The sequence below is a fragment of the Hyperolius riggenbachi genome, chromosome 10, assembly GCF_040937935.1.
Source record: "Hyperolius riggenbachi isolate aHypRig1 chromosome 10, aHypRig1.pri, whole genome shotgun sequence".
NCBI classification, from domain to species: domain Eukaryota; kingdom Metazoa; phylum Chordata; class Amphibia; order Anura; family Hyperoliidae; genus Hyperolius; species Hyperolius riggenbachi.
In genome coordinates, this window is record NC_090655.1 from 226,280,714 (window position 1) to 226,295,731 (window position 15,018).

Genomic DNA, 15,018 nt, shown 5'->3' on the forward strand with positions numbered 1-15,018 from the left:
TGGGCCGATCAAAGTGTGGAGATCACTGGAGCCGAGTGGACTCAGGCCAGGATGAGTGGAGCTCCTGTCATTGGAAAATTGCAGGCATAAGTTACCAGCGCTTGCTATACTGCACTTCCGCAGCATAGCGTGTGCTGAACGCGCTCCTGTGACTGAGGGTAATTACACACGCTACACTGCCACTAGTGCGCATAGCGTGCAGGGTCTTAAAATTAATGCATGCTGATTAAATAGCGCGAGTAACAGGCGGATACTCACACTATTTTGGTTAGTGAATCAACCCCATAGATTTTAATAGAAAGCCTGAATGCAGCAAGTTAGAATAACGAGATTAACATTATAACCCAGTAGTCCCATAGAATTGTATGGGCAGTGAGTTGACATGCAGAATTATTCTGCAACACAACTGCGCACTTTGAACAGCCCCCCTTTAATAAAAGAATGTACAATTTTATTCCAACACCTGTCTGATGCAATCACTGCTGGTGCAATTCTATGCAACACAGCATGCTATGCGCTGGTTAGGGCGAGTTACCTGCAGCGTAGCGTGCGCTTCTAAGTTACGCGTGATCTTTCTGTGTGCCGCCTGCTATACGTGTGTCGCTGTCGCAATACTTCAGTAGCGCGGCTGCTACTACGTAAGTTAACGTAGTAGCGGTCGCACCAGTGAAGTATCGTACGTAACAGCGGCTACACTAGTGAAGTATTGTGGTTGCACTAAGTATAGCGCACGACAGAGGCAAAGCTACAGTTTCTGGACAAAATGACCATGGCCACACATCAGAAGGTGGTCATGGGTGGAGTCAAGTTATTTAGATAGCTATATGTGCCCCCTTACCCCATTCAGATAGCCAGATGTGCCTCCTTTAAATAGCCAAATGTGTACCCCTTTAGTTAGCCAGATGTGCCACCCTTTACCCTGTTTAGATAGGCAGATGTGCCCCCCTTTAGATGGCCTTATTCTGCTGCTGATAATGTTTCTGCAGAGGGAGGGAGAGAAGCAGGGGCACTTTGGGCAGCCAGCAAGCCACCTCTCATGTACGTGGGGGTGCAGTGGCCATGCTGAGCGCCCTCACAGTGCTGCGCCCGGGGACATATGTTCCCCCTTGCCCACCCTTAGCTACGCCTCTGGCACACAACACACAGAATGATTGCGTGTAACTGAGGCATGCACGCTATGATCCAGGGCGCGCTAAAAGTAACTCGCGCTAACAAGCGTGATACTCTTTAACGTTAACCCGTCCTCCTGATCCTGTGTCTCTAATACTTTCAGCCATAGACCCTGAACAAGCATGCAGCAGATCAGGTACTCTGACTCAGCTGACTCTGGCTTTACTGGATTAGCCATATGCTTGTTCCAGGGTTTTGACTGGGACACTACTTATACCAGAAGATCAACAGGGCTGCCAGGTAACTGGTTTTGTTTACAATTATATAAATATGGCAGCCACCATATCCCTCGTGGCTCGTTTTCCCTTTCAGTGTCCCTAAATGAAAATACATGAACTATTGCCCTTTTCCTATCTCCCTCAGTGATGTTTACAATATTCCCTACAAGGTACTGACAAGACAGTAGCTGCCACTTCCATGCCTAGAAATTAACTCTTTCAGGCAGAAAAATAAAGCAAGTAAAACAGGCTGGTTATTAATATGCTTTGCACTGTGCAGACACAGGTTTATGTCATCATGTCACATGTTGCCTCGGGTACACTTTAATGAATCAACCTCGTTAAGAGGAACTGTTGTGACGACATATAGCAGAATGCAGTATATTATCCGGGATACTCACTTTCATGTTTAATATCTGGTTTCAGCATCAGAAACGTTTCCTAAGCTGTAGTATGTGAAAGCTGTGCAGATTGGCTGTTGTCTCCCTGCGTCTGTTGCCCTCATACTCGTAGGAGCGTGGCAAAAATGCAGGCATGCCACTCATCACCCTGTCCTCCCCTGTCTGTTGTCCCTCTCTGTTCCCAATTGTCTCTTCTGGCACACTGTCCCGTTACCCTCTCTGTGCACTGTCTCCCTGCCCCCTCCATGTACTGTCCTGCTGTCCCCTCCAGCACACACTGTCTCCATGTCCCTTCTGTGCGCTGCCCCCATGCCCCCTCCATGCACTATCCCCTCAGCTTTCGATTCCCATTCTACACACCGTGCATGCTGCAGCTGAGGAAGTACGGAATCTCTCGGGATATCACAGCCGTCAGCCGCATCTACTACGAATCAAGAGCACTGCCCCAACCTGCTAATCATGGCTGCCCTCAGCTCCCTCTTCTTACTGGACGCGCTAGTCTCGAGGGCGGGAGTAGTCTACGTCATTAGGGCCAATCACAGCACTTCCTCAGTAGCAGGGAGGGACTATAAGAGGCATCTACTCCCCCCCCCCCCCCTCCCTCCCACTGTTGGGGGAGAAAAAGAGTGTCTTATAGACCACAAAATACGGTTGGCTTTTTGTGGGTGATATTTTTTTTTCGTTACTTACTTTATTTCTATGCCTTTTAAAGGGATAAACAAGGGGAAAAAATGATAAATACACTTTCTCAAATTCCATCACCTATAGTTGGGGGATAAGCAGTGATACTGCAGGTACTGTAGATAAAACTCACATTTTATTTGCCATTTATCCTTGCTATCACATTTAAATTATGTTCCTAGTACAATGTATGGCGACAATATATTATTTGGAAATAAACGTGTATTTTTTGTTTTCTCACTTTACCCTATCAATAATTACAAGCCCTTATTTGCAAAAATAACAATAATATGCCCTCATGACATACATATTAATAAAGCTAAGTCCCTAAGATAACTATTTATTTATATACTTTTTTTTTCTGGTAAATATGGGGGTGGAGGAGAGGGGTTAGAAGGGATAAATAACTATAGTAAATTTATTTTTGTAATGTATTTTTATTTTACTTTTTGGCCACATGATAGCTCTACACTCTACCTGGGGTTACCAAGAAGTGTTTGATCATTTATTTGCTACATTTTATTTACTTTCATTTTTATGAATGAACATGGCTCCTGGTTGGAGTCATGTTCATCTATATACAGGCACTTTGATTGGCTCAGGGAACATATGTTCCCATTCAATTCCCAATGTGTAAGTCCCACCACGAACAAGTGGTGCATGCGCATCCACTGCTGTACATCCTAATTGAGTTAGTGAAGCTCAAACTGGACACATGTGCGTCCAGTTTAAGTTAAGTAGTTAATATGTCTCCATCCTATTATAGCTCAGATTCCTACAGCCCAGGTAACTCTTACTTTATTTTCTATCTACAAGGAGGATCTTCTTATGTAGATCACATTACACATCAGTGAGGATGGAGGAGGACCGGAGTCACATGACTAAGAGGATACTAAACCTCACCCTGGAAATCATCTACCTGCTGACTGGAGAGGTGAGGAGAATTCTGGGAGGGTCATATGAAATCACTTTTTTGTCTAATAAAAAACAGACCTGATTGGAGAGGTGAGGAGGATTCTGGGTATATGGTGATTGTTGTTACTATATGTTATTACACAGGATTATGAAGTAGTGAATAAGACATCTGGAAAGATATTAACCCCTGGCAGTCCTCATCATAGTCCATCTCCCATCATAGTGCCACCACCTCACTTCCATACATCTAAGAAAAACAAAGAGAATATGGTTCTAGAAGTAATTTACAAGATGATTGAGCTGCTGACTGGAGAGGTGAGCAGTGCTGGAAATTATAGGACATTATCCTGTAACAGCAAAAGATATCTCTGGATGGTGACCGTATAATTTTGTGTGTCAGGTTCCTATAAGGTGTCAGGATGTCACTGTCTGTTTTTCCATGGAAGAGCGGCAGTATTTAGAAGGACACACGTTTCTCTATAAGGACACCATGATGGAGAAACAGCCGCCCTCCACATCACCGGGTAAGAGGAGACTTTAATATTTGATATAGTACAGAGCAGCATGGTCTACCTAGATTCCCATCAACTCATAAATAGTAAGAATGTATTCAGTCAGTGTGTGTGTTTTCTACAGATGAATCCAGTAACAGAAACCCACCAGAGAGATGTACAGGTCCTCTTCCTTCCTGGGATTGTACACAGGAAGTTCCCAGCACTCCCCTCCATTATCAGGTAGGTAGAGCTGAGGGTGTAGAACTCCAGTGTGACTGCGAACTGTTGACTATTGTAGCCTCTGAGGAAGCGTATATAGCGTGAAACAGCTGTCGGATTTGTTAACTCCCACTGCATACAATGCTGTCTGTCTTGGTGATTAAAAGGTACCATTTTGCATTTACAGTGCCTCACTCTCTTCTTCATTGTATATGGACTTGTTTGTTCTTGAGTGCACGTTTTTGTGGGTACATGATTCCAGAGCAGCCTACATAGATCCCAGCTGCAGAATCTAGTGCCGGTCTTTTTTTGCTCTATCTGTGACTGCGAACTGTGTAAGATCATAGTGAGGATTATTTAGTGAGGATTATTGTCTTAGTCTGTAAATACATGATGCGTTGCGGCCGCCCGAAACTATTCCCGCTCGTCCCTGCAGGCGCTCCTTATCTTCTGCTCGTTTTCTTCCCATTGTCCGCCCTCGGGGATCGAGCGGGGAATTGATCCGGCGGGGTACCGCACACGTCGGAAATTATCAATCGAGCCATCAGCGGCTCAATTGATTAAAAAAAAACTTAACGTGTATGCCCAGCATTAGCCTTTCCCTGCACAGAAATTTTACAGCTTGGTAAGATGCATACACACCTCCTGATTTTATGTCGCCCATCTGGGATTTGGACCCGATCGCCTAAGATGACATCGCTGGCGGCCCTGTACAGATGCGTGGCAGCTATGCAGCTGACTATGCGTTCTGTTGCTATGCAGGGGGGGCGGACGAAGGAGCGGCGCTTGCATGACGATGGGATGTTAATCTGCTGGGCAGTTCACTCATGGGTTAGGGGTCGGCGACCAATGTACACATGCCTGACTATCGGCTCTGGTGTTCATAAGTCAGGCATGTGTACGAGCCTTTAGACAACAAATCTTAAAGTGGACCTGAACTCTTGCACAGGACAGAAGAGAAACATAGAGAAATTCACCCTGTATGTATTTAGAAAGTTTAGCCTGTATAATTCCCCCCACATCTGTGTCTAATCGCAAGTTGCAATTTGATCTCTCCCCTGTGTCAGCTGACTGCCACAGCCGATAAGGCAGATAAGCTCATTTGAAAGCACAGGATGTTAACAATATGTCTGCTTCCATGAAAGCAGGAAGTAGAAACAGTGCAGATTTATTTTGGGATTTGTATCAGTTCTAACAAAGAAATATTTTTCTTTAAAGGTTATTATGCTGTTGTGAATCTTTTAGAGCAGAGAGGAAGTTCTGAGTTCAGGTCCACTTTAAGTACTATTGGTAGCAGGCAGAGAGAACTCTCAGAGCAGGGAGAAATGCCCAAGATACACTAGTAAATAAACAAAAAGGCCATGCTATAAAATAAACTGCATTAAATAACGTGTAATATTAATGAAGGTCATTTTTAGGTTTGGTTCCAGTTAAGAGTCCAAATACCTTATTGAAGGTAAATCCAGTTGTAGTTAGTTTTAGCTCCGATGAAGAAACGACGTCAAACAGCTCATTAGTCTATGCTGCCTCATACAGAAGCTCAATCTAGGACTTGTGAAGTCTTACTTTAGTTCCCAAGTTCCTGGGAAGGGTTTCAAATTCCCAGCCAGTCACAGCAAGGTTTGGGCCGAGTAAGGGCTGGTTCACACTTAGCAATTTTTCAGCGCTTTGCTTATTGCTGGCAATCAGCAAAGCGCTGCTACTAATGTATCCTTATGGATACATTCACACTGCAGAGTTTGTGATTTCGATCAATCGCAAAGCGCTGCATGCAACGTTTCAGGGGTGATTGCTCTGTGATTCTCGTTCTATAGAACGGGAATCACAAGCGCAAATTGTGCTGAATCGCAAGATTTTGCCCGCAAATTGCAATCGTTGAGCCGAACACGATGGCTGGCAAGCGGCGCTCCAAGCGCTGACTGTAAACTAGCCCTCAGGGACGGTCAGCTTCAGGAATAACTATTGTCCACCTCATTATTTTCCCCACCAGAAATCTTGTTTGGAGATTTCCTTTCGAGCCCAGTTCTCTTTTTCTCTCTGATTAAATGTTCGGCCAAATCATGGAATTTCTACTTTTACTAGGGAAAAAGTCCTCTCAGGAATGTGTAGTTAAAGAGGAAGTGTCACGAAAATCTTAAAATTTAAAACACATACAAATAAAAAGTACATTTCTTCCAGAGTAACATGAGCCATAAATTACTTTTCTCCTATGTTGCTGTCACTTACACTAGGTAGTAGAAATCTGACATTACTGACAGATTTTGGGCTAGTCCATCTGTCCATAGGGGATTCTCAGCATGGCTTTTATTCTTTATAAAGACACTTCCTGGAAAAAAAAGATTTACAATAAGATGCTGGCCAGCCTCCCTGCTCGCTGCACACTATTTTGGCAGTTGGACGCAGCAACTGCCATTCACTAAGTGCTTTTGCAAATGAAGAAAACCCTGAGAACCCCCCTATGAGAAGATGGGCTAGTCCAAAATCTGTCGGTAATGTCAGATTTATACTACTTACTGTAAGTGATAGCAACATAGGAGAAAAGTAATTTATGGCTCATTTTACTCTGGGAGAAATGTACTTCTTATTTGTATGTGTTTTAAATTTTAAGATTTTCGCGACAGTTCCTCTTTATAAAAAAAAAAAATATACATATATCCAGGCACATCGCCTCTAGTTAGGACATTAAATAAATAATTATTAAGGAAAGGGAGGTGCTAAAGGGGGTGTGGCTAGAAAACAGCAAAAATCTATTAACCCTTCGCACTCTCGCATGCAAATGTTCAAACAAATGCATTCACAGATTCACTCATCCAGGTACAACTGTTATCCCTACAGCTAAGTTAAAAGCCGGGGTTTTAGTTCACAGAAGAATGCATTCTTATGCTTAGTCACCTATACTGCGCAGAAGTACCCAGGTAAACATAGGTGTCCTAACTCTGGCCCTGTAACATGCATAGTGCAGACATGCAAACACATTCATTGCATCAAACCTATCAATGGATTAGGAGCACACATCCTGACGTCCTCTCCTGGGACAGACAGTGCATCTTACCAATTGCACAAGGGAGCTAACGTAATGTATCCATGTGCACCATGCACATACACCAGCATAAGCTGTCTGCATGCTGACAAACACATACAGGGGAAGGAGGGAGTGCACTGAATTAGACCCTAGCCACAGGGGTCAGTAACAAGAAAAAAAATATACATATATCCAGGCACATCGCCTCTAGTTAGGACATTAAATAAATAATTATTAAAATTTCAAACACATACAAATAAAAAGTACATTTCTTCCAGAGTAACATGAGCCATAAATTACTTTTCTCCTATGTTGCTGTCACTTACACTAGGTAGTAGAAATCTGACATTACTGACAGGTTTTGGGCTAGTCCATCTGTCCATAGGGGATTCTCAGCATGGCTTTTATTCTTTATAAAGACACTTCCTGGAAAAAAAAGATTTACAATAAGATGCTGGCCAGCCTCCCTGCTCGCTGCACACTATTTTGGCAGTTGGACGCAGCAACTGCCATTCACTAAGTGCTTTTGCAAATGAAGAAAACCCTGAGAACCCCCCTATGAGAAGATGGGCTAGTCCAAAATCTGTCGGTAATGTCAGATTTATACTACTTACTGTAAGTGATAGCAACATAGGAGAAAAGTAATTTATGGCTCATTTTACTCTGGGAGAAATGTACTTCTTATTTGTATGCGGTTTACATTTTAAGATTTTCGCGACAGTTCCTCTTTATATACAAACTCTATCTTCCACTCCACTGATGGATACCAAATATGACCTGAGTGAGATTCACAGTTCTTCAGGAGGTCCAATGTGCTTTTCTTGGCCTCTAGAGGCTGTAGCATATCAGTGTAACGTTTTGCTGCAACAATGTTTGTACTAAAGATATGCCCTTTTAATATGGAAGCTTCCTAGTTATTTGTGGTCTTAGTCCATTAGTGTTAACATGCTACATTTTATATCATTTGTTTAGGGTAAAGAACAGATTAGTGTTAAAGCTGAGGTTAAAGAAGAAGATGAGATGTATGTGAGGGGTGATCAGCAGTCTATGGAGGAGGGTGACATGATGAGGACAATTCAAGAGGAGGAAGAGACTCATGTGAGAAGTGATCAACAGTCTACAGAGGCAAGTTGCATGATGAGAACAATTAAAGAAGAGGAAGAAGAGTCCTATGTGAGGAATGATCAGCAGTCTATGGAGGAGGGTGACTTGATGAGGACTAGCAAAGAGGAAGAAGGGACATATGTGAGGGGTGATCAGCAGTCTATGGAGGAGGGTGGCATGCTCAGAACAATTAAAAAAGAGGAAGAAGAAACATGTGTGAGGAATGCTCAGCAGTCTATGGAGGGTGACACGATGAGGACCAGTAAAGAGGAAGAAGAAGAGACGTATGTGACGGTTGATCAGCAGTTCATGGTGGATGCTGAAATGAGAGATACAATGAGAGAAGAATTTCATACAGCTAGCAATGAAGGTAAAAAAAAGATGCTATATCTAGAAATGACTCACATTTCAATGTTACTTCTGGCTAACTGACAGTAAGGCCAAGCAGCATTTTTGTGCAACCATGACAACAGTAATCATTTGGCATACAGACTGCCCAGATTCTCATCCCCCTTTCCAAGTAATTAGCTTCAGATTTTAGTTTTTATGGACACCCACCATAACCAAGTGATTGGCAGCAGGCTGACACCCCCACTTGGACATATCTACAATATAAGAAACACTGTGGAATGTCTGTCCTTTATGTACACACACACAAAACGTGATTTCCCTTTAACTAAAAACAGTTTAACAACTTCCCATTTTTGGGTTTTTAATTAAGATTCCTGACAATTTTGGCATTTCAGCAGTCACTATTAGCAATAACTTTTAAGCCACTATTAATACACCAATAACTTTTTTTTATAACTTATGCCATCATAGTGATACATACCGTGTTTCCCCAAAAATAAGACACTGTCTTATGTTAATTTTTCCATTAAAACATGTGCTAGGTCTTATTTTCGGGGGAGGTCTTATATTTCTTCACACATAGCCAGTACCCGCATTACCTCCTGCTGGCTCCCTCCTCAAGAAAGACCGATCCAAGTACACTGCAGTGCTTCTGCCCGGGGGCATAATTCAAACCGCAGATTAGCAGTGACCTGTAATGAGGGCAGCTAGAGTATCAGTGTAACAGCGCTGTATCACTGTAACATCGCTTCCGTATCCAGGAAGTGACATAGGCGCATCATAGGAAGTATAAGGAGGCGCTGTTACAGTGATACGGTGCTGTTATACTGATGCTCTAGTTGCCTTTATTACAGTTCACCACTAATCTGCGGTTTGGATTATGCCCCCGGGCAGAGGAGCTGCCGAGTACGGGGATCAGTGTTTCTTGAGGAGGGGGCCGCTAGGAGGTAATGCGGGGGAAGGGGGTAACGGGACTGCCCCTGCCACAGCCACTAGGTCTTATTTTATGGAAGGGTTTATATTTCAAGCAAGCTCGAAATATATGCTAGGCCTTACTTTCAGGGGATGTCATACTTTTGGGGAAACACCGTATATATATATATATTTTTTTTTTCAGGACAACCTAGGCTTTTGGGAAGGGGGGGGGGAGTGTGTAATATTTTCTTCCAATTTTTTAAAAAAATGTATAGGCATTTTACGTAGGAAAAATAGGCGTAAATGCTAAAAATATACCTTTTATTTCATATGCCACCCTTCCTAATTTTCACATGACAAGTTTCACAATTATAAAACTACTCAAAATATATTATTTGGCTCGTCCCGCTTAAAATAATACCATACATGCCATATTTCATAACTAGTTGAGCATGTAGCATACCATTATCACCTGTCTGTAGCAACTGGAAGTGCACAGTTTGTGGACCCCAATGTTGTATAGATACATTGCTAGGCAACAGCATAGCGATGCATTTACACAGCTGTGAGTCTCTAAACCGTCGCTCTAGCCATCACATCCAATCGCTACAGGCGGCAGCTGTTACAGATGTCCATAAATGTGAAGGCGTAAAGTAGACGTAGGGGGTAAATGCTAACCACGGTGACGCTTCGAGGGGGGGCATCAGTTTGAATTGTCTCCATGAATGCCTGTACCATGTGACCCGGGCACATGTTCATGGTGATAAGTCAAAAAGACTTCGGAGGAGGCGAGTATTCATACCAGCATGACTGGTAAGCATGCAACACTCATCACAGGCACATTCAGATTCAGTCAGAGAGGACTCTGTCTGATGATTCATCTGGTGGCAGATCAACTGTTGAATGGCCAACTTAGCCTTTACTGGAGCCCCTCAGGGCTGTGAGCTCTTCTCACGGCTCCCCCCATAGCAGCACTGTACACTCCCAGCTATGCCAGCTAGCAGGACAGGGCTCAGTGCTGGGGGAAGCTGTTGGATGAACCCATCTGACAGGAAGAGATGTGCACCCCAGTATCTCTTCCCCAGAATGCCTGTCACACATGCCAGAGCTCTGTGACATCACTCTCTGCTAGAGCCACATACATGACTGCTGCCTGCACACAGGAGAATGCATGTTCTATAACTATTATTATTCCCCCAATAGATGGACAGGATGTGGGGAACACCTCTGACAGGAAGAGATGTGCACTCCAGTATCTCCTCCCCAGAACGCCTGTCACACATGCCAGAGCTGTGTGACATAGTTCACTGCTAGAGCCACATACATGACTGCTGCTGGCACACAGAATTAATTTTCTATAATTTATTATCTCCCCCAATAGATGGACAGGATGTGGGAAACCCTCTGACAGGATTATATGTGCATCTTATTATCTCTTCCCCAGCAATCCTGTCACACATGCCAGAGCTCTGTGACATCAGTCACTGCTAGAGCCACATACATGACTGCTGCCTGCACACAGGAGAATGCACGTTCTATTACTATTGTTATTTCACCAACAGATGGATGGGAGGCTCGGATCAACTCTGAGGGACGTCTTATCTCACCTCCAGATGATAATGCAGAAGATAATGGCACCACTCAATATTCTGCAGGAGGAACCCCCATTACTGGAAATACACATCACAGACTTCACCATGAGGACAGATCACTGCATCCCACTAATCTTGAGGAATCTTCTGCCAGTAACTTTAGTGGTGCTATGCTGGGAGTTGAGAAGACATTTCCATGTTCTGAATGTAAGAATTGTTATAGCGAAGAATCACAACTTATTGTACATCAGAGTCTCCACAGAGGAGAGTGTCATCTTTTCTGTCCAGAGTGCGGGATATACTTGCCCGAAGCAGGATCCCTCCGTGAACTTCAGAGTGGACACACAGGAGAACATCTGTTTTCATGTTCAGAGTGTGGGAAACATTTCTCTGTGAAATCATCCATTCTTGCACAACAGCAAATCCACAGAGAGAAAAGTCTTCTTTCCTGTTCAGCGTGTGGGAAAGGTTCCATCGAGGAAGAATCACTTCTTAGACACCAGAGAAGGCACAAAGGAAAGAACCCACTTTCCTGTTCAGAGTGTGGGAAATATTTCCATAAAAAGGGAACTCTCCGTAAATGTTATGTCCAGAACCCGAAGTCTGGCCACTATGGGCTCTCGCCAGTGAAAACTAGAAGTGGTCGGCTGATCCGGCCAGTGTGCAGAATGTAGATTTGTTGCGGACTTTGACCGGCAAGAACGCATTATGGCTAGATATGGCCAGCCAAGTCCCGGAGTCCCCACTCTCCGCCACCTTCTGTCAGCTTACTGGGCCAGATTTATCAAGAGTTTCTGAGACAAAATATTAGTAGGTTTTTAGAAATCCGTGCAAAACTGTCTTAGACATCTTAATAAATCATTAGATAGTGCAGATTCCTTCTAAAACTGTTGTAAAATAGGAGGAGCTAGGGAAGTCTCTCAGGCAGTGCAGTGTGTGAGGGGTATTGATGTTGCTGAGGTAACCAACACACCTGCTGTATTGATAGCAGCAGGTTCTGAGGAGGAATTCAGCAGGGGGAGGAGCACATCACAAATCATGTCTAGCTTGCACTCTGCAATCATGTCTAGCCTGCAGTTCTACACCTGTAGAACTGCTATCAAGCACTTCTTAATCTGCGCCAGTTTAGGGATGGATTTGCACTTTTCTTAACTGTAGTGCAGGTCTACAAATTCACGCTAAATTGCCACTATTACCTAGGATTTAAGAAGGTTCTTATTATCATGCAGAACTGTTCTCCCTGCTGGTTAGAACAGATTAAGAAGAAACAACTGTCAGTAATGCGTTGATAAATCTCCCCCACTGTTCCCTGCCTTCTATCTCCCCAATTGTTCCATGCCGAAGTCCCGATCAGCTGCTCACTGCCGCCCGGATATTCCCCAAGCACTGTCTTCTTCCATCTTTGTTCACAGGACCCGGGGCTGCCTTTCATGCTGCCGGCTGCATCTCTGCCACCTTCCATCTGCTTCCATCTACGACTGCCTTCTATCTTCGGCTGCTATCTGAGCAATTCACCGCTCCCCGCTGGCTCATTAAAGTAGACCTGTACTCTTGCACAAAATAGAAGGAAAAAATGGAGAAATTATCCTGTATATATTTAGAGAGTTGAGCTTGTCTAATTCACCCTCATCTGTGACTAGGCACAATTGTAATTTGATCTCTCAGGCATGTAAGCTGGCTGCCAGAGCAGATAATTTTGTAAACACAGGATGTTAACAATATGTCTGCTTCCATGAAAGCAGGAAGTAGACAAACTGCAGTTTTGTTGTAGGATTTGTAACATAGAAATGTTTTTCTGTAAAGGTTATTATGCTGCTGCTTATCTTTCAGAGCAGAGAGGAAGTTCTGAGTGCCAGTCATGGTGCTGGACAGGACCCGGGATGTTCTGGGATTTGTGCATTTTGGACTTTGGTCATTTGGCCGGCCAATGTCAGAGATCCCCAGCATTTTGGACTTTGGCCGACGTCAAATCGTCCAGTTTTAAAAATGGTCAGCCACTTCCCACTTTGACCGATTTCTGGTTTTGGCCATAACATAAACTCCAAAAGCAGAGTCACAATGCAGAGTGTCCTCTCATGTTCAGAGTGTGGGGAATGTTTCACTTGTAAGCCACTTTTTCTCAAACATCAGAAAATACACATCCGCTGAAGCCCGTGATCATACTGGTTGACATTTCTTATGTTGGATTGTTATTGTAATGGAAACATTGTATAATGGAGATGAGGCATTTGTAAGAGATCTGCTGTCCTGGAAGCGTTAGGCGGAGGCACCTGATTTGTTTTTTTGTTGTCGTTGTTTCTTGGGACATTCATTGTGTAGATCCTTCAGTCATCCATCCTGGATCTCTTGCTAGATACTTTTGGGTGTGTCGTGTCTTGTTGTTGCGTCCATCAGGAAAAGAGAACCTGTCATAATAAGTGCAGTAGGTGTGCATGCCTGGGAGCCCTTCCTGGTGGTCTGACCACCAGAGGTGGTTAGGTAGCCATTAGGTAGTTGCAAGATCAGGCTTTATATGAACGGATGTTTACTAATCATTCCTTGTGAAGTGTAATATGTCCATCAGTGGTGAGTGATAGGTACACCCAGATATCTTATCCACAAACAGTCCTCCAACTCCTATACACAGGATTACAGGGGGATCCACCCACAACAGCCTTACTGCCTCCACAAACACAATCATAGGGAAACAGGATCATGGGGGAACCGTATGCCCAAATAGCCCACTAGTCACTATATACAGGATCATACGGGAAATCTGATCCACTAACAGCCTTATAGCAACTATTAAACAGGATCACAGCAAAGTCCTGTCCCCAAAATAGCTCTTCGGTCTTCAAAGGGACTTTCCAGGGTGTCCTTGTCACAAATATCCCCCAGTCTTCACACACAGGATCAGAGGGTGTTCCAGCCCACATACAGCCCTCTAGCCCCACACACAGGATCACAGGTTGTGCCAACCCACATACATCCCTCTAGTCCCTCATTCAGGATAACAGGGTATCCCAACCCACAAGCAGCCCTCTAGCCCCACACAAGGCCACAGGGTGTTCCATCCTGCATACACCCCTCTATCTCACACACACAGGGTGTCCCAGTCCACATACATACCTCTAGCCCCACACACAGGATCACAGGGATGTTTATGTCCGTACATAGCCTTCCAGCTGCACACAGGATCACAGGGTGTCCCAGCCCACATACAGCCCTCTAGCTCCCACACACAGGACCACCGGGTGTCCCAGCCCACATACACCCCTCTATCTCCCACACAAAGGATCACAGGGTGTCCCAGCCCACATACACCCATCTAGCCCCTCACACAGTATCACAGGGTGCCCCAGCCCACATACAGCCCTCTACAGCCATCACCACTCTTAGACTGGATCACAGGAGGCCCCTTCCCACAATCAGCAATCTAGTTCCAGTTTATCGATTCGGAGGGAGTCTCATAAACATCTTTATAGCTCTGTAGGGACACTTGACCATACGCATAACTCCCTCTCCATCCACAGAGATTCGTAGGAGGGGGTTAAGGGGTGCAGACAGTGGTGGGAAAGAGGTGGTGAGCACCATTCTGCCCTGACTTTGGTTTGAACAGGCCCTTATGCTGATGTTACCAGAGTGCACTGTAAACTGTGCTGACATTGTTTAGTATTTCCCTGCATTGTTATTCTCCAGCTGTAAAGATTTCCTGTTTGGTAATAAAGTTGTTATGTTAATGATCTCCTTGTACATTATTACTTTTACAGTATATTATGTCATACTTTTCCCTGGTGTGAATCCGAACAGAAAAAATAATGTCTTAATGTAAGAAAAGACTGCACGTGGAACTTTATGATTGTAAATGCTGAATTGTTCTTATCTTTCTGAAAGCAATATTATAATAGAAAGTTTATGTGAGTAGCAAATGAAGGATAACTGAGATAGGGGGAGAAA

At 44.0% G+C, this 15,018-nt stretch overlaps 1 protein-coding gene across 1 annotated transcript in view; it reads left to right on the plus strand.

The window, feature by feature from the left end:
- LOC137534660 (gastrula zinc finger protein XlCGF53.1-like) overlaps positions 1–14,738 on the plus strand; it is a 48,055-nt gene extending 33,317 nt beyond the window's left edge. The window contains exons 3-8 of the mRNA XM_068256273.1: positions 3,287–3,404; positions 3,530–3,700; positions 3,786–3,909; positions 4,022–4,119; positions 8,093–8,594; positions 11,053–14,738. Of these exons, the coding sequence (XP_068112374.1) occupies positions 3,327–3,404; positions 3,530–3,700; positions 3,786–3,909; positions 4,022–4,119; positions 8,093–8,594; positions 11,053–11,756 (1,677 nt within the window). The 5' untranslated portion in view covers positions 3,287–3,326 and the 3' untranslated portion in view covers positions 11,757–14,738. The remainder of the gene's footprint in view (positions 1–3,286; positions 3,405–3,529; positions 3,701–3,785; positions 3,910–4,021; positions 4,120–8,092; positions 8,595–11,052) is intronic.
- Positions 14,739–15,018: the final 280 nt, after the last annotated feature.